General features: G+C 61.7%; 1 protein-coding gene across 4 annotated transcripts in view; it reads right to left on the bottom strand.

Annotated features, from left to right (window-relative positions):
- Window positions 1-19,425, bottom strand: part of HDAC4 (histone deacetylase 4) — a 250,211-nt gene that overhangs the window by 51,319 nt on the left and 179,467 nt on the right. For 3 of the 4 annotated variants that reach the window (XM_047085760.1, XM_047085761.1, XM_047085762.1), the window contains exons 7-11: window positions 17,196-17,327; window positions 13,837-13,949; window positions 9,002-9,118; window positions 8,711-8,909; window positions 2,501-2,721 (exon numbers count right to left, since the gene is read on the bottom strand). In XM_047085760.1, coding sequence (XP_046941716.1) covers window positions 2,501-2,721; window positions 8,711-8,909; window positions 9,002-9,118; window positions 13,837-13,949; window positions 17,196-17,327 — 782 coding nt within the window. The remainder of the gene's footprint in view (window positions 1-2,500; window positions 2,722-8,710; window positions 8,910-9,001; window positions 9,119-13,836; window positions 13,950-17,195; window positions 17,328-19,425) is intronic. The other variant, XM_047085763.1, reaches the window with a different exon arrangement.

Here is a 19,425-nt window from a genome sequence, read left to right as displayed (position 1 = left end):
TCAGCGTTCCGTGTGCTTGTCCCCAGGGCCCAGCCCCCCCAAGCAGCTCCCCGAGGCCCACGTGCCCACAGCCCTCAGAGGGCACAGCCAGGGGGTGAAGCGTGGACCCGCCTCTTACGGGGCGAGGGTCCCGGACTCCCTCTCTGGCTTTCTCCGCTTCCTTGGGAAGAGAGGGCATCTGAGCAGAGGCCTCCAGGCCCCTCCAGGGGAGTCAGGCCATCCTGGGCTTCACGAGAGACAGCCCAGCTCCGTGAAGGATTCCCGGAGGCCGGATCGAGCGGCCCCGTTGTCCCGGGGAGCTCTGGGCAGGGGCAGGAGCACAGGCACCTGAGGTGCCACCAACCCCTGGGGCGCAGGCCACACCCCCGAGGCGGCCTCGGCCTCTCAGGCCGCAGCTCGGAGGGAGTTGGGAGGCACGTGGCCACAGCCGCAGACTCCCCGTGATGCAGGGGGCTTGTGCGGTCAGCGTCCTTGGGCCACGGCCGCGGCCAGAGGCCTGTCGCCGCCTTCGAAATGCAGCTCTGGGGTTGCCAGCCGGGCTGTGGGCGGGCGGCACAGTGGAGCCGACGTCGGGGGCGAGGCTCTGCCAGCCAGCGCGCTGGCCCAACACTGTCGGCGACACGCAAGCCAGCTGTGTCCTGCGACGCCCTCAGCCCCTTCCCCAGACGGCACGAGAAGAAACGCACGTCTGTATTTGGAGCGGGGCCCTTGCTAAAGCCAGACTACGGGTCGGGGGAAAAGCCAAACTCGTAGAGAGGCCAGGGCTGGAAGATGAGTGGGCGTGCCCCTGGTCGGACCGCCCGGACGGAGGACCCGGATGTCAGGGTCAGCGGCGAGAGCGCGGAGGCGAGCAGGAAAGTCCGCGGCGAGGCACGCAGCCCGACCCACGGGACCACGGGGCTCAAGCCGCGACAGGAACAGCCTCCCCCAGCAAAGCCTCTGTCCTGCGGGGGCAACAGGTGCCCTGGAGCACCGTCCCCACAGAGGGGGGAGAGCGCGTCCCGCCACCGCATTTGCCACGTCACTACGCCCAGACCCGCCAGAGGGCGCACCCACACTCGCTGGCCTGCAGGGGGCGGCTGCCGCTTGCACAGCTGGAGGCTCCGCCAACCACCGGCGGCATGCGTTCTCCAGAAAGGCCCTTCACCTGGCGGACCTTCACCAGACACCACGGCACACGAGGTGCCGGGCTCTCACAAGTGACGCTACTACGGCCGCAGAGCACCGGTGACTGTGCCGACCTCGGGCCAAAACAGGTGAGCACAGCCGGCTCCCGGGTGCGTCTTTCCTGTTCTCAGAGGCTCCGCCGCCCAGCGGTTCGGTCCCCGCGGCCGCCCAGCGGTTCGGTCCCCGCGGCCGCCCAGCGGTTCGGTCCCCGCGGCCGCCCAGCGGTTCGGTCCCCGCGGCCGCCCAGCGGTTCGGTTCGGTGGCCAGCGACCCTGGGAAGACCGGAGCAGCCGTGCACGGCTGCTCGCCCTAAGGGGGGGGGGCGTCAGTGAAGTGAACGCACTCGGAGGCAGGGGTTGAACGAGCCGTAGATCACACAGGAAACGGCCACGATCCCCAGCGCAGCCCGAGCAGGGCTGCGGGATGGAAGGTCTCAGGGCTGCTGGGAGCTGGGCCCTCGTGCCCTCGGGTAAGGAGCCCCTTAGGAACAGCGTCTCCCAGACGAAAGGCAGAAATACTGGTGCCAGACGGCACTAGACAACGTCGTCGGCTCCCCGAGATCCCAGGAGAACGCTGTACAAACATTTCAATCACCCGTCGTTCACGCTCATAATCAATCATGGAATAGAGTCTAGGGAGATTACCCAGTTTCTCAATCATTCTGTTCAAGACTGTACCAGGAGTGAATAGGTGTTTCCCGTCTTCCTAACACCTCCTACCCTATCAGTCAGACAGTGACACGATAAAATTAAGAAGCCACGGGTGGCACTGGGGAGACGAACGTGAAGTGGGGTTTACAGCTGGGAGCACAGACTGACAGCCTGTCTCGCCCACAGGAAGTAAGTAGGTGCCTTTCCTGTGCAGGGGAGGGCGTGCTGGCTGGCCCTACATGCTGGGGGCGGGGGGGGGGGGACACCCGTCTCCCACAGGGGCCTTAGCTCAGCCTGCACTGGGCATCTGGCCATTCAGGGGCAGGGTGCCGGGGGACTGTGTCCCCACAACCCTGCAGCGGGGTCACACGGGCTGCATTCAGGCGGCTGGCGGCCGCCGTCTTCACGGGACGCTGACTGTTTCCGGTTTTGATGACCAGCACCACCACACCGAACTTCCCTATTTCCTGCCCAAACCCCCCTCCGTGAGGGACTTTCGGGACCGTGCGAGGACGCAGACCCCGCGGGCAGGCCCGCGCAGGTGCCGAGGGGCTCAGAAAGGCGGGTCCGCTTCGGGAAGAGGGGCGCCCAGGGAGCTCGGGGCCGCACGCGGATGCGACATGCACCCCCCCCCCCCCCCCCCCCCGCCGAATGCGCTCCGCCGGCCGCGCCCGCAGACCCACCTTGCTCATGTGCAGCTGCTGCTGGAACTGCTGCTTGTGCTTCTCCAGAAACTGCTGGTGCTGCTGCTGGATGACCAGGTGCTGCAGGGCCGGCGCGTTCTGGGGCAGCGGGGCCGACTGCGTGCGCCCCAGCGGGCGGTGCTGCCGCAGCTTGTGCACGGACGGGGACACGCGGTCCGCTCCCACCAGCGCCTGCGCGTGCAGGGGCAGCGCGCCCAGGCCTGAAAGACACGTCGGAAGGTGACGCGGGGGCCCCCCGTGCTCCACCCTGAAGCCCGGGGCGCAGGCCGCCGTGAGCCGCCGGCGTGGGCTTCAGTGAGCAGGGGCCGCCGTGCGCAGGCGTTCCGAGTCACAGGTTCCGGAGCGGCCGGTCCGCCCGGCAGTGGCCCCACGACCCCTCGGACAGGCCCGGGCCCTAGAACGACTGGTTGCGGTCCGAGCGGCATCGCGGGGCCGCCGGAGTGGCTTGCGCCACACTGACCAGGGCTGCGGAGGTCCCGGTGGCCCGGCATGTTCTAGAAGACCATGGAGACGGCTCTTCCCCTAACCGACCCAGAAACCAAGCTGTGAGGGAAAAAACCCGTCCTGAGGGATCAAATCCTTTAAAGGTCTCTTCAAGCGGTGACTTTATTCACAAAGTGGGTGTTAACACTTGTCACAACCCTGGCGCTTGCGGTCAGAATCTTCTACAAATTTCTGCAAAGGTGCTGCCTCCCCCCATGCCCACCAGCTGCTTCCCCTGCACCCGCACCTGGACCGAGTGTTCAAGAATCTGGATGGATATGTGATCCTGCTTTAACGTGCACGTGAATCTCCTTTTCAAATGCACCCTGTGCAGGGGACACAGATGCCAAACCTTTTTCCTTCTGTAAACTTTCCACCCACCGGTACCTTCTCTTTTGCGAATTGTGGGCTTAGGTAGTTGACCATCTTTCCGGGGTTCTTTGGGCAAAAGTCTAACAAACCCTTCCCTGCTACTGGAAAACGGGCTGCCCCAGCGGCCCGAGCTGGATGCACACTAACCCACGAGGCTCAGGCTGAACCTGACGCGGGTCATGGTCCCCTGCCTGAGGGGGAACAGCACGTACCTGACCTTAGCAGATGCCCGCCTCCCCAAAAGCACGGACCCGGGAACTGCTCAAGTGGCCGGCCCCCCGACAGGCAGGCACACCTGCCCATCCCCCCCCCAGGGGGGTCCCTGAGACCCCGGGGGTCACTGCAGCCTGTTTCCCTTGTCCCTTCGTGGGCTGGAGATTTCAAAATTACAACCACAATTTTGTATGCAGACAGAGAGAGCAGACGCCAAGAAAAGGTTCAACCCTTGCAAAGTTGTCTCTGATTAGCTTTTCAAGAAGTCAGCCAACTCCAGCCCCCTAAACTGCCATCGCCTTCTGTCCAGCTCGCTGTTTTCTGGGAGAAGTTATGTTAAATTCCATTATCTGCCTGGCTGCTAAGTTAAAGTTAGTAACTCAAACGCTAGACTGATTCTCTCTGAAGTTTCTAGAAGAGCTAAAAAAAAGAAAAAAAGGTAAAAAAAAAAAACCCATCATCCTAAGAAGGTGTTTCAGAATTCACCCACTGTTGACAGAGGTGTCGTGAGGATGAAAATTCGGAAGCCAGCCATACGAAGCTGCATTTATGGGATCAAAGGTGACGTAGTCACCAAGTGGGTCCCGCCTCGGAAAACACGAAGCTAAAACAGGGTTTCCTGAGCAGCTGCTTCTCAGGTTCCGCAGGACACTGGGACCGCAGGGCCGCCGCGGTCAGCTGGGCGGCCGCCCCAGGTTCCGCACAGAAGCTTCTCCTGGCTCTGCGGAAGGAAAGCAGCTTCCAGGGCTGACAAAGGAGCAGGAACATGCATGAATGTGAGCCTTCACGCAGGGTGGACACTGCCCTGAGGACACAGGCCACTATCCCCATGGGGACATGGGCAGACAGCGGGAGGACCTCGTTCTGGCCCGCCCCCACCCTTACCCTCTCTGGGCCCACCCCACTCACCCCAAAATTCACAATGGGCCCCCTGGGGCACAGAACTCCAGTGCTGTCCCACTCGGGGACTGGTCGCATTGCAGAAAACGGACTCCTAACCTCTGAGTGGCAAACCCATTACTGGTCAGGTGGTTTCCAATTCAGAACCTAAAGATGACCCCTCAGGTCATCAACAAGGGCTTTTGATGACAGACCCTTATTTGGCTTTTGGTATATACAACGTAAAAGACTTCTACGCATAAAAACACACCACGTGAAGATCCAATTCTGTCCTGGGTGACCCAGCTGCCTGCAGAGGCCCGCTGTGCCCAGATGGGCACCGTGCAGGGACAGAGCCCGACTTGTGCCGCCCGGCGGACCCTGCTCTGGGCAGGGGGGACCGGGCTGCCGGGGGCCTCCTTCCCTGAGCACCTGGCCGGCCGGGAGACGCTTCGCTCTTCCCGCCCACAGGGCTGGTGCAAGTCTGTCGGGGCTCCAGGACACAGATGACACCCGCCTGCCCCTCATGTCGGTCCTGAGAGAGGGACCGGGGGGGGGGGGGCGCGACCGGAAGCCCACGCAGGACCGCACAACGGTGACCGCACAACGGTGATCACGTGGGACTCCCCGGCATTCGCTCGGCCATCCAGGGTTGGCGAGTTTGCAAACAAAGGCACCACGTCCACATTCCCCAGCCAGCGTGGGGGTCAAGAGGGAAACAGGCGAAGAGTCAGGCTGTCCCGGCGCTCCGGACCCGGATCTGAGGTGCTGGCCTTGGTGCTGCGGGGCTCGGGTGAAGTAGGCGAATTCACACTGGTGAGTACGGCCTGTGCCCTTAGAAATCCGTATGGGGCATCCCACTGCCCCACGCGCCAGGGTGGGACTCTTTAAGGCCCTCCAGGTGACAGTCAGCCGGACAGGGCTAAGTTCTTGCCAGGGGTGTGCCAGGCTGCACATCGGCACAGCCTGAGCGCTGCAAGAAAATCCCCGCACGGCAGGGGCCCGCCTGGACCAGTTGGCTTTGCTGGAGCTCTGGAGGCCCGGCCAGGGTTGGGAATCGCGGGCCAGGCCCCAGGCGCGGCAGCCCCACGTGCCTCCTGGGAGAGGTCAGGTACCAAGGGGAGCGTGCCATCACTGCTGCGGAAGCCAGCCGCCGTCCCCGTGCTCAGAAGCACAGCCACGGGCAGACGGCCAGTTCCGCCAGCCCGCGGGGGGCAGCCCCAGCGAGTGACCCGAAGGCCAGAATGACCTCACGTCCACCAGGTGCAACACCCACTCCCTCCACCTGTCCTTCTCCCGAGACCCTCACCTAAGGCCTCAGCAATGATGCCACTTCTCCAGGAAGCCTTCCCTACGCCCTCCCTGCTGCACGGCTGAGCGTCCAGACCCACTACGGAGGACCAGCCCAAGGGAGACGCGGGGCTGAAAGCTGTGCCTTCCGGCCACACAGCAGGAGGCCTGGACAACACACGTGTCCTTCTCGCCTCGAGATGACGGTTCCATTCCCACCCGCTGCCTCGGGTGGTCGCTCAGAGACCCAACCTCTGGGAGCGTATGAGGGCACGTCACTCTTCTCGGGAGAAGATTCGGCTGGACAACTCCTGGGGCGGTGGGGAGCAAGGTGAGTGCCCCACGAAGGTGGGACATCCCGCGGACCCGCTCGGGGAGAGACACGGCCCTGGCGCCCGTCCCCCCTCACCCCTCTGCATCTGCGGCCTGTTTCCAGTGTTCGTGAGACACAGCTATTCTGGCTCGGCCGTTCTGTCCGTGTGTCCATCTGCCCACGAGCACTCACGGAAAAGCAGGGCCGCTGGCAGGTGAACCTGGGGACTGTCCCTGATCCTGCTCAGACACAAGCCACCTCAGAAACCCCGAGTGTCCCTCGCTTTGCCCCCAGAGACGTTTACCGCGGGCCTGCAGCGCACCGCCCCCGTACAGGGGCCGGGAGAGCGGGCGATGCCGCGGATGTGCAGATTGTCCTCCGCGAGGGAAGGTGAGCAGGAGGGGAGTGAAACCGAAGCGCAGCTCAGCAGAGCACACGGGAGGGGGAAGGGCCACGTCCGGGGCGGGGGGGGGGGGGGGGGGGGGGGCAGGGCCCAGGCCGGGACCAGGCCTCAGGGCAGCCGGCTTGGGAGCCGGGCCTGCGGGGCGGGGGGGGGGGGGGGAAAGGGCGGCCCCCTCTGGCGAAGAGGGAGCCACACCCCTGTGCGCCACACCAGAAGGAGAGGGCTCGCTCCTGTGCCCGCTGGCAGCCAGGCCGTCACGGCCGGCCGGCACCACCTGATAGGCCACGCTCACGTGCCCCGACAGCCACCAGCCACACGGGCACCCACCATGTCCCACGTGGGACTGAGAAACCAGACGGGTACTTTGCTTCTGGGTCTCAACGTCCACTTTAAACATCAGGGGCCACACGCGGCCAGTGCTCCAGCTCAGGACGGCAGTGCTCTGGGTGGAGAGGGCTTCTCAGGCCCTGAGGGGCAGGAAACCCGGGCGGGGGTGGAGCCTGGAGGGTGATCCCAGAGACCCGAATCAGGGCCAAGTTCACGGGGAGGGGGTTGGGAGGGGCCACGAGAACCGGGAAGAACTGGGAAGTAACCACCACGACCACACAACTAACACCTGAAGGGGGCTCACCAGTGTCAGGCCCATCCTGCACTAACACACACCTCACTTAACCCTGAAGAAACTCAGCAAGGCAGACACTCGCGTTACCCCTGTTTCACATACGGGGATACTGAGGCACGGCACGAGGGAAGGCTTCTCAGGTCACTGAGCTGGGATGAGACGGAGACGAGACAGCCCGTGCTCTGGGCCACGGCCCTGCCTCCAGCACCTGCGGCCGGTGTCCGGGGGCCGGGAGGGGCCTGCAGGTTCGGGGGCGGGGAGGGCAGTGCTAACAGGTGCTGGACCAGAAGTCGTGCCCCAGCCAGTCTCACTGCCACAGGCAAGCCGTCGGCAGCTGCTGTCACAGAAAGGGCCACCGGATCACACACGAAGGGCAGAAGCAGCAACGTGGCCAATCACGAAGGAGTCAAGTTCAGCAAGTTTATCAGAGGTGAGATTTACCTAAGACTGTCATTCAAGTCCTGTGGGAAAAGGCTACTCCCCACAGTCAGTAGAGCGGCCGACTCTTGATCCCAGGGTCCTGAGTTCAAGCCCACCCTGGGCATGGGGCCTACTTAAAAACAAAAAACGTTACTTCACAGGAAGCTCAGGGATGTGCCCGAAAAATGCTCTTTAACGGTGGGTGACGAGCAGACGCTCGGGGACCGGGGGTCACAAGGAGGGTCAGCTGTAGGTTTACATAAATGATACAGGACAGAAACTCAGGCATCCTTCACTGCTCTTGACCCCGGGCCCTGACTTTGGGTGTCGCACAGACTCAGATGTGATTTCAGATGGAACCCTTGAGCCCCTGTGCTCATGACCCATCATCTTAAAGGCGGGGAGATGCCCGGTGACGCTTCTGCTCCCCCTCAACTCTGAAGAGGGCGGTGACCCCGAATTCAAGCACTGGGGGGCCCAGACAGAAAGACAGACACACACACACACAGACGGAAGCCCGCCGTCCACACGGACACACACAGAGGGCAGGATAGGATGGGCCCCTCACGCCCAGACCGGCCCCATGGCTCTTCAGGACCAAGTGCTGGAGAGAGACCGGTGGGCACAAAAGACATTCACCTGCCCGCGGCCCGCGTGGCCACAGGTCGGGACTCTGACCCGCTCGCACCTGCACTTCCCACCAAAGCGTCAAGGAGGTCATGTTAGATCCCAACCGCAAACAAATCAGCAGACCTCCAGGGAGCCGAGCGTGAGGCCGGGTGCTGCAGACGAACAGCAGGTACTTCCCTGTTCCGCAGCAGACCCCACACCTTCGTCCCTCCCAAAGGAACAGTTGCCGTGCAAACCTCCGGCCACATTTCCTGACTTATTCCTAAGTGTGAGCGTCCCTTACGCGGGGCACACGACAGACGTTTCCGCCACGAATGGGAACTGACGATCTACCAGAGTCGTCCCCCCTCATCTTGACCCAGATGAAAAAGCGGACGGGAGAAGCCGTCTCTCTGGAGAAGCTTCCAGAAGGTCTAAGCGACACCTGCTTTTACTCTGTCTACCTCGTTTTGTAAGTGAGACTCGGTTTATTGACTCCCACGCCTTAACACGGGAGAGGCCGTGGCTAGAAATTCGGGGGTGCGGACAGGCCTCCCCGCTGGGCCCCGAGCCGACCGTGCTCACCTGTGACGAGGGGCGTCTGCGTAGGCGGCTGCTCCAGTAAGACCATGTGCTGTAGCAGCGGGTTGTGTGAAGCCCCACCGTCCCGCTCCAGGGGCGCCGTGCTCAGGTAGGGGGTGAGGTGCGTGCCAGGAAAGAGGGAGATCCGCTGCTGGAGGGCGGGGAGAGTGAGCCTGTCGGCCTCCTGCGGACCTGCCGTCCCCTGGAGAGGTACAACTGTGACGCCCGGGGCCGAGGGCCCGTGACGGCCCCCCCGCCCCCGCTGGCCACGCAGACCCGCCGACGCCTACTCACAGCGGAAGGGCCGGTGGCGGGCAGTCCCAGCGTGATGTTGGGCAAGGACGGTGACGTGTAGAGGGGGAGCGGGGCCACGGAACCTTCTCGAGTCACGAGCCTGTGGGCCAAGCTGGTCTGCGGACAGAACACATGACGGCCGTCACACACAGTCTGCCAGCGACAAGCGTGGGCCACAGACACCACGAGAAACGACAGCTGAGAGCGCCTCAGGGCAGGCCACGCGGAGTCCCGAGACGCTACAGTACAGAAACACAGTGACAGGTTACAGCACAGAGGTGGCACAGAATTTCAAAGCAGGTCACAAGCCCCGAAACATGGATTCACAATCCATGACGCTCTCGTTTTTATTCACGTTGTTTAATCATCGTAGACTATGAGGAAAATCTGAGATAACGTGTTATAGAATACGTTCTTGGTTGGGGATGTCATTTTAAATATAACATCAGAGGCAGAAACCAGAGAAGATATTGATTAAAAAAAAATTCCCTTTTGGGCGTCTGGGTGGCTCAGTCGGTTGAGCATCCGACTCTGGATTTCAGCTCAGGTCATGGTCGCACGGTTGTGAGATCGAGCCCCGTGTCGTGCTCCATGCTGAGCCTGCTTGGGATTCTCTCTCTCTCTCTCTCTCTCTCTCTCTTTCCCTTTCTCCGCCCCTCTCCCCTAAAAAAAATCCCCTCCCAGAAAAGGCAAATAATAAATAATGGTCACAGCAATATGGGCAACATGTAGGAAAGAGAAAGGTAACTATGTAAAGAGCTCACAGATCAGATAATAATTAGCAAAAGTGCTCGTCAAAGGCAAATGACAAAGAACCAGTATTACGGGAGAACTCCTGAAAAAATTGCTCAAAACCGTCCGTAATCAAAAAAACATGTCTAAATACCTATCGAGTTGGCAAAGATTTTTAAAACTGAGAATACTCTCTTGGCCCCGAGGAACAGAAACACGCTGCTGGGCGGGTTTATCAAGCGGTGCGCTCTTTCTGCAGGAAAACTGGGCAATCCGTGTCAAAAGCCTTAAAAACTTATCTAACTTTTGATCCTAAAACTCCACTCTTCGGGTGGCTCTTACGAAACGGTGCCAGGCAAAACCAGAGACGGTCCCAGGAATGCCGTGGCCGTGGTGCCCACGGCAGGGAAGGGCAGCGTGTCCGTGTCCCGGGTGGAGCAAATGAACCACACTTATGCGCCGGGCCCTTGGGAGGCCGGGAAAAATCTGGATTGGTTGGAGTCCCACCGATGACGTGTTGTTAGGCTGGAAAAACAAGGTACAGGATGGTCTGCTCGTTCAAAAGCAGACAGTGAGGGCTGGAAGGACAGACAGAAAAGGGGGAGCGGGAGCATTCTCTGAGGATCTGAATTACCGTGCTATTTAACATCTTTTTGCTTCTAGAAAGAACATTCTTCCCTCCAAAGGATGCTGTTTTGTTTGCTGCAACACCCCCTGTGGAGTAGGTACCTGGTCAGTGTGCCGAACCACGGAGCAGACAGACAGAAGGAACAAAGGACTTGGCCACCAGGCCGGCGAGTGGGAGGCGGCAGACGGAGTCTGCGTAACGAGAAAATCACTGGAGTGATGGACGTGTGACCAGTCTCCTCTTCGCTCCTCTCGCAGTGGGGCACGTAACTAACGACGAGAAACGTCCGGGTGCCTTAAAATGTCACATCCGAGGGGAAAATTATGCGCTGAAAGCTATCATCAAGTGGCCGTACGTGGGGGTGCACCGGGTGCCGGCCCGGGGAGGAAACAGCCTCCTCATCTGCTGGGGGTTGGGGGATTGCGGGGGGGCCGCCTGCGGCTCGCCTCGGAGACGCTGGGTGTGGTCCCAGACACCACAGCACCAGTCCGTGAGCTCACTGGTCTCCCCGTGCGCGTGAAAGTTGTGTTTACGAGACACTGTCGTGTGTCAGGTGTGTTAACAGCTTCATGTCTACAGGAATGTACAGACTTGAGTCCAAACGTATTTTATTGCTAAACAATGCTAACCATCATCTGAGCTCTCAGTGAGTCAGAATCCTCTCGCTGGAGGAAGATCTTGCCTCGATGCTCACGGCTGCTTGGTGGCTGTGACGGTTTCCTAAATTAGTCAACAACGAGGTTGGTCTGGTACATCAAGTGACTCCTCCTTTCGTGGACGATTTCTCTGTGGCACGTGATGCCGTTTGACGCCATTTTACGCACAGTAGGAATCGTTCGACACCGGAGTCCGTCCTCTCAAACACAGCCACGGCTCTATCAGCTAAGTGTATGCATCTTCCAGATCCTTTGTGGTCACGTCAACAGTCTTCACGGCATCGTCACCGGCGGCAGATTCCGCCTCAAGAAACCACTTCCCCAAGAAGCAACTCCTCCTCCGTTCAAGATTTCCCCCAAGACCGCGGCCACACATTCAGTCCCATCATCAAGCTCCGCTTGTAACTCTGGTTCTCTTGCTGTTTCCACCCCATCGGCAGCGACCTCCTCCACGGAAGGCTGGTGTCTTCGGTTCGTAAGAAAGGGCAACACCTGTGATGCGTGATAAAGAGACGTGTGCCTGTACCGCCTCACGGCGTGTGTGCAAATATCCGTAACTCGCAGGATCCCCGAGGTGCTGTTTAACGCGGTCGTATTTCAGCGTCCTTTGGAAACACACACACCTTATGGTCTGTTTGGACGCCATGAGCGCAAACCAGGAAGAAGAGCGTTTTTCGCGCAGGGGCGCCTGGTGTATCTTGTCCTGGAGAGACCACAGGGCTACAAAGCATTCGCTCACCGTGACCCTGCACAGTCACGAGCTGACGACCACTGTGGAAAGCACTTTCCCCAGACAGAAAAACTGTTGGTCCAAGTAGAAGAAATATCGACACGCTGTGCCGAGGAGAACATGATGGAAACGGCCAAGGAAAGCAGGCACCACTGGGCTGTAATCACCCAGGGACGAAACGAGCAAACGTCCTAATGTCTGCAAAGTTATAATTTCCTCTTTATAATCACTCTATTTTTTTTTTTTTTTTTACCTAATTTATTTTTAGAAATAACGCAGCCTTCTGAGAACTGCTCGGAGGCTGACTGCCCGCGTGCGCGACGCTGGGGGTCTCCGTCCGCGGGGCGACAGGCTCATCAGCTCCCACGCGCTCCGCACAAAATCGGGGCCTGGTCTCGCGCCCCGCTTCACGCCGGGCCTGCTGGGCTGGAGGGAGCTGCCTTTCCAGGCCCGGGGCGCCTGCTTCCGCCGTGTGTAGGCCGCGGACCTTGTCCCGGCCCGGGGCCCCTGGCAGAACAGCAGTGAAAGGAGGCGCTCCAGCGAGGACCCACGTCGCCCTGCGCCCGAGGGGCTGCAGCCAGCGGGGGCGTCACGAGGCCTGCGAGTTCTCAGGAGAGGCCAGCTTCTAACAGCGCCCGAAACCCCCAGAGGCCCCCCAGGCGGACCTGACCGTCAGAGGCCACCCCTGCCCACCAGAGGACGGTAAACGGGATGGCCCTTTCCTATCGGGGAGTCTGCAGCAGCTCGATTTACATGAACACGGGACTTGTACTTCAGCAGGGGCAGGGGGAGACCTGGGGGGGAGCGGAGGGGCCAGCGCCAACCTTAGCTCTGCCGCGTGTTTGTGCGCACGGGTGTCTACAACGGGGTGGAAAGGCTCAGCCCTGGCGCCCATATACCCCGAGTAAGATCTGTCAACCCTGCGGGAGGGGAGGACTCGTTGCTAAATATCTAGGGGGAAAGTTAAGTGACTACATGTACTCAACTGTACCCTCCTGTAAGTCAGCAGGAACTCAAAAAGAACTCAGAAAGACCTCCCACTCGGCGGGGCCGTCTGCGGCATGAAGCAGACGGCACTTTGGGCTCCGTTCTCCGTGAACTCCGCAGCGAGGCGGCTCCCCACGCAGGGCACCCCCAGCCCGTGGCCTCGCTCGATAGCGTGAAGTTCCCCTGCTCTTCCTGGGCACCGGCCAGAGCCTGCCTCTCCCAGGCCGCACAGCCTGCTGTGTGGAGGCAGGCTGCTGGCCGGCCCTCTGGCCCTCTGGCCCCTGGGCCCGGTGCAGGGCTGGCCCGAGGTAGGAGCTCCAGGGACACTTGTGCAATGAGCAGCTGGGGCAAAGAGAACGAGGTAGAAACAGAAAGCACGGAAGGAAGGTCCTGGAAACCACTGCCCGGAAAGTCACCCAGGTCTGGTCAAGGGCACAACCGGCAGCCAGCCCCGGGCCCCTTGTCTCCCCTGGAGCACCCGTCCTCTCTGCCAAGTGCTTCCAGAACCCTCTCTGTGCCCACGCCCCTCTCCACCTGTGGCACAGCTGGGGGCGGCGGCCCGACCGTGTGTCTCAGGCTGGTGGTTAGTTACCAGGCGCCTCCGAAACGCCAGCTCTGGGGTTCCTGACCACCTGCCCGTGCTACTCTGCTCCCCCACGACACACGGATGTGTGTTTGTTGGCTGACGTTTTAACCTGTGTATTTCTAAAGCACAATAAACACTTTCTCTTCCAACAACGGTTCTCGGCCACCGTGCAGAGCCCCAGGGGCACACAGCAGCGAGGCATCTAGGACCCCATGGGCCCACGCGTCTGTGTTCTGAATTGGCCGGATAAAACGTGCTCCGAAGGAGGCCAGGAGGAAAGGCTGGGTTCGAAGCTGCTCTCCCATCTGGACACGGGGCTCACGTTTGCAGGAGAAGCAGTGGTCAGTGGCAGGAAAGAGGGATGAAGTCCCAACGGTGCCCCGTCCAGGGTGCCTCCCGACCTCAACCGTCCAGGCCGAAGGGCACCCGCAAACCTCGGTCACCTCAAGGGAACCAACTGTCTGAATGCGCCAGGCCGGCGCAGGGAACAGAAAGGAACGGAAAGCCCGCACTGACCTCGGCGGGGATGCTCGCGACGGCGGGCGCGATCCCGTTCTCGGTGCTGACATTCCCGGAGCTGTTGTTGGGCGAGCTGGGCGCGGAGCCCGGGGCGCTGCTGCAGGCCGAGTCTGTGGGGCGGAGAGACATCCGTGAGCCACGCTCCGCGCAGAGGCTCTGGGCGAGGCCGTGGCAGGTGCCCACCCGGGCCTGGGCGCCGAGGGCCTCCCGGGGACTTCTGCTTCCCACCTGCTGACTGGCACAAGTCACATCATGAAAGAGCCTGACCGCGGTCCCCGAACAGGGGCTGTGAAGCTAATTCCCTATTTTCGGTTTTGCTACTGACTTCCTGGCGAGCTCTGCACACGTACGGCTCTGTGGAGGCCCCGCCTGAGCCTTTTAAGCTGTGCACGTTACCGACTTTATTCCTCTTGAACCTCGAGATGATCCTCTACACCAAAAAGATATGCCCTTAAACGCTCAGCAATAACCCGACAACAGAAGACCGGGAACCACAGAGGCCAAGGAACTCTGAATAGGGAGAGGTCAGATTTACCGCGCTCGCTAGCAAAGCCACGGGCCGCCGGGCTCCTTTGGAACGAAAGCCTCTCGCTTTTCCTGGGCGACATCAGACGCCCAGGGCAGGTGCCGCCCGTGGTTGCTGTGACTGGTCGGGGTTCCCTGGAATCGCACACTAGTTTATCCTGCAAGTGACTTTCAAGGTACGGGTGGGTCCGCCCTGCCAATTGGGCCCAGGCTTCACGGCGACTTGCCTGAGACCGAGGAACGTGCTCACCCTGCCCCCTTCTCACCGCCACCGGAGCCGCCGTGCCACCGGTGTCTGTCGGAGCGTCCCTTCAGCTCTCTCTGCTTTCTTGTGTTGTGGGCATCGTAACAATGGCCTCACCACGGACTGTGACCTCTGGGGTCCCTGGCCCTCTCGACCGACCGGCCGTCGGCCCGGCGACACCCGCTTGGGCTCGCCGCGGCAGCCTGGCCACGGTCAGGCCTCCCAGACAGTGACGTGAGCTCAGACCGGGTCCCTGCTGCCCCCACGCCAAATCCAGGGCTTACTTCTTCACCGGGGGTCACGGCTCCTTATACGTCACGGGACTGGGAGCCGCTGAGGAGGGCCGGGGGGGGAGGAACTGCTACACTTTGTGCACAAGGCAGAGCCGCCTCCTCCAGGCCGCCTGGCCCTCGGGGGCGGTCCCCGGGGCCCCGCCTTGGACGCCATCCCTGCTGCTCCTGTCCCAGACTACACGCCAGCTTCCACTGACTTCCTGCAAACGTGTGTCCCCTGCAGGGTCACCACACAGACCCTCTTGCGCAAGCGGGTGAGAAACTGGGGCAATAAAGATACACGTCCAGCTCTTCAACCGTTTCCCACTCAACTACGCGGATTACTGCTCGCTCCGCTTGCAGGAAAGCGGTGTAAGAAACGAACACAAGTGTGTAATCGTGTTATTCGCATCAGCACAAGCGGGGCACCCCGTGGCATGGGCTGGGCGGCGGGACGGGCACACAGAAGACAGACTGGAAGGAAACACGCCCCACAGTGAGCAGCAGCGGCTCCGGCTAGATCTCTGCTCCTGCCGCACGCGAGGCTTTAACCACCGGGGAGAAGCAGCCCGGCCCTGCCCCCACCTGGACCCCAGCGCCCCCCCCCCAACACACACACCGGTGGGCCTCCTTCTGCACCGCCACGCGCCCCTGCTGCAGAACCCTCACCACCTTCCTTGAACTCCTTATTCTGCCTTCTGGAGAGTCAGCTCTACCCCGGCTGCCTGGGGTCCGTGGGGCCCAGAAGCCCATCTCCTCTCGTCTCTCTGCCAGCTGCACTTATCCGCCAGCGCCCCCCGGCCTTGCCCGCCCCGGACTCCTCTGCGGTAGCACAACCCGGGACCCGTCGGCTGGGGCGGGCACGGTCTGGCCTCTCAAGTCGGATCCTGAGCTCCGTGGAGGCGAGGACCCGTGCCCCCACTTTTACGTGTAACCTGGTGCGGACTCACGGCAGCATGAAACCGTCACGGGCTGACCACGTGAACACGAGAGCCGGAGCTCAGGAAGAAGCCTGCCCACGGCCCCGCCTCACCAAGCCCGTGGCCAGAAATAACCGCACGGGCTCCTCCGTCCATCAGGGCGGCCGGCCCACGCCGGGCACCCGTCAGAGGAAACACAGCTGCACTCACAGCCTCAAAGGGGACCCCCAGGTGGGGAGACTCCGGGACTCCGAGTGACAACGCTCTTCTCCTCAGACGAGGCCCGTCTGTCCTCGATGGACCCAGCACAGAACCCTGTGCCGAGACACGAAGAGCCTCGGCTTTTCACACAAACGCTCAGAGGCAGGAGCTTACGTCTGGGGCGTCTCCCTGGCTAACGGGCCCTGGAGCGCAGCGGGACAGGGCAGGAGGGCCCCACAGAGCTCTGACCTTAACTCAGAGGCGCTGGAGCTCCGACCCGTGTGCGCGGCACTAGCCGCTTCCACACGGGGACCAGCCCCGGGGAGCCCCCTCCTCGGGCCCTGAGAACCTACCACTGACAGGCCGCTACCTACAGCCTTGCCTCTCAAAGGAGGCCCTGTGCTTGCCGCAAACACGGCTCCCGCCTGCCTCGCCCCCAAGCCGCTTCTGAGCAGCGCCTCTCTCGGGGTGCTGACTTCGGGCGTGTGGATGGGCGCCCGCAGGAAGCGGGAGCACACACCCCGGGCTGGGGTGTGCCCTTGCAGTGGGGCGCAGCCTCAGGGTGGGGCCCACCCTCGTGAAGTGGGATGCGCCTGGAGCCGGGGTGGGCCCTCTGGAAGCGAGGTGCACCCTTGCAGTGGGGGGTGCGGCCCGGAAGAGGGGAGCAGCACCCGCAGGAAGGAGGGCGCCCCTCAGGCCCGGGCTCTGCCGGGGGCGTACTTCTGCGTGTCCACCGCTAGGTGGGGGCCGAGAGCAACGCTCACCAGGAAAGTGAAGCGGTCGCCCTCCTCTCTCCCCCTCCCACCCGTGGGACCCCTGCCCCGTGGCCCAGACACCGTGATGGGCGGTGAGCAGCTCACAACCATGTGATTCACCACGGACGGGGCAGGATCGGGGAACCTCAACTCAAAACTCCTGAAAACACCTGGTGCGATGTCAGACAGGACTGCCCTGACCGTACCCGGGCCGGTGGACGCCACTTTCCGTGGCTGAGGCCCGGAGCAGACAAGGGGTGCGGGGGCGCGCTTAGAGACCCTTGCCAGGGCACTGGCTGTGGCTCTCGGACGGCTGGCGCCCCAGGGACAAGGTGCCGTGCAGAGACGCAGGGCCTCGGAGGAGGTCTCAGAAAGGCTCGCAGCAGCAGAGCCTCGCGGAGAAGGCGGTGGCCGGGCTTCCACGACTCACGGGACGTACCTGTGACATCCAATGGACGCTTCTTTAGAGCGGTAACCACGGGCCCGTCTTTTCTGCGTAGCAGCGGGCTGCTCCGTCTTTCGGCCACCTTCTGCTTTAGCCTGGACCGCAATTTCAAATTGGGTTCAGAGGCTGCACAAAAAGGAGACGTCATTATAGTCAGACACTGACGACGGGGACCAAGTTTATCTCACCAGCAGCTAAAAAAACCATGCACATCAGGTCAATATCCACTCAACCCTGCTGTGTTGTCGCAGGGCAGAGCGAAGGCAGCGTTCCTGAGGCCTACGCAGCATCTTTTCAGTCCCACAAGATGCACAAAGGCCATCGGACGCCTTCGGCTACGTTTCTTCGGACAGGGTTACCTATCTGTGCTGGTCGTTTCGGGGCGTCGGCCCACAAATGTTGTTTCGGCTTCTATAGTCTCCACTTCCTCATTCATCTGCGTATCAGAAATTCCTCCCACGTCTAACCACCTGGAAACAAGCTGCTTGCTGGGGCTCCCGGCGACCTCTGCCAGTGGCCGCCATGGGGTCCTAAGGCCAACCAGTCCTCCACACCTGCGTGTAGGTGAACGAGCCCACCTCCCTCAGAGTCCACCTGAACGGGGGACACAGGTGTTTCGGCTTGGTCTGGTTTGTTAACGGCCCTGTGCTGTGCAGACCTGCAAATCTGAGCCCACAGTGGTTCCCAAGCCTCTGCACCCGGAGCCCAGACCACCCCGCGTACCAATCAGGCTGCACCTCTGGGGAAGTGGGGGGCACCCCAGTGTGAGCTGCCTGGGCAGTGCCTTACTGCACCCAGAGGTGCCCCGTCCGGACACCTGGGCAGGAATCTCCAACTCCACGAGGCCACCAGCTTTCAGGGCCAGGACAGGGGTAAGAGCACCGCCGGGAGACGCTGGCGTTCTGGGGTTTTACTTGACTGCTTTCAAGTTCCTACGACTTGTGCGTTTGCAGATTAGCTCGTTTTTACCTTTTTGTTTGTTTGTTTTTAATCAGCACCCCTGCTGTTTTTAATCTTTCTGGAACAGGAAGTTCACTGCTCTCCAGAGTGCCACGCAATGCAGTCGAATTTCCCTCTGGAATCAGAACTAAGACGACTGGGTTTTAAGAAGCAGGCCACGCGTGCATCTCAGGGGCACCGTGACTCCGACCCTTGGGGAGCGTGGAGGGCGGGGCAGTGGCCTGGGGACCCCACTCCCCGAAGGAGGCCGGGTCTGTGGGCCCTGGAGGGCGGAGGGCACGGCCGGGCACCTGAGTGCAGCCTCCCGGAGGAATCGAAGGTGTGTTTGAAGAAGCTGCCAGAATGCTCCCGATGGCCCCCCTGCTCTGGAGGGTGTGAGGCAGGGACGGGGCCCTTTCCCCTTTGCAGTATCTGGGCTTAGAGCGGGTGCCGTCCACTTGTAGGACTTCCGCGGCCAAGAAAAGCGGGAGGGGTTCACCTTCTCCACAGGCGGGAGGATCCACGTTCATTGCTTTCACACTTGTTTTGCGGGCAATGCAGACTCCTGTGTTTCACTCGCTTCTGGGTTTGCGCGGAGTTTCTCAGCCTTACTTAACGTGAGAAAAAGGCCACGACCCCATGTGGCTAACAGGCAAGAAAACAGCAGCTCTTCTCATGCCACCAAGGTCTTTGCTAGAAGGACGCCGACGGTCCTTTCAACAACCTTCTGTCCGAGGAGGGGTCGGCAGCTGCCCCCGAGACCGCAGGGCAGCGCGGCCCTCGGCGGGGAGCGCCTGGGGACATGGGGTGCGGGGGTGGGGGCGGCAGGGTCACCACGCTCCCGACACCTGGTCGAGCGACGGCACCGGCCGGGACCATCCTCCCCGAGGACCCCAGGTTCCCTGTGACCCGCAGCCTGTGCCGGGCAGGCCCCAAGCCCATTCCCACCGCACGCGGCTGCTGGCCCCCCTGTCCGGACTGTGGGAGGCCACACTCCCCTCACGGTGGCCCCTGAAAGGGTTCTGCTCATCTGTCTCTTTGCTGGTCTCCCCCTTGCCTGTGCTTGAACATGAAAGTCAGGCCGGTCTGAAGGACTTGCCCCGCCTCCTGGGAGCTCGGCACACTCCCCCCGCCCGCCCCTCCGCGGGCCCCCATCTCATGTGCGGTGCCCAGCGCAGAACGGAAACGAGGGACACTGTGTTCAAGATGTCAAACGTCTCATTTAAGATGAAAGCAGGGCATTACACTGAGCGGGGTGTGCCCCGCCCGCAGCCCAGTTTAAGGG

The sequence above is a fragment of the Lynx rufus genome, unplaced genomic scaffold, assembly GCF_022079265.1.
Source record: "Lynx rufus isolate CCGP_SWC_20201006 ecotype Redwood Valley unplaced genomic scaffold, mLynRuf1.p SCAF_2, whole genome shotgun sequence".
NCBI lineage: Eukaryota > Metazoa > Chordata > Mammalia > Carnivora > Felidae > Lynx > Lynx rufus.
The sequence above is the reverse complement of the archived record's forward strand: the minus strand, read 5'-3'. Positions and strand labels throughout refer to the sequence as shown.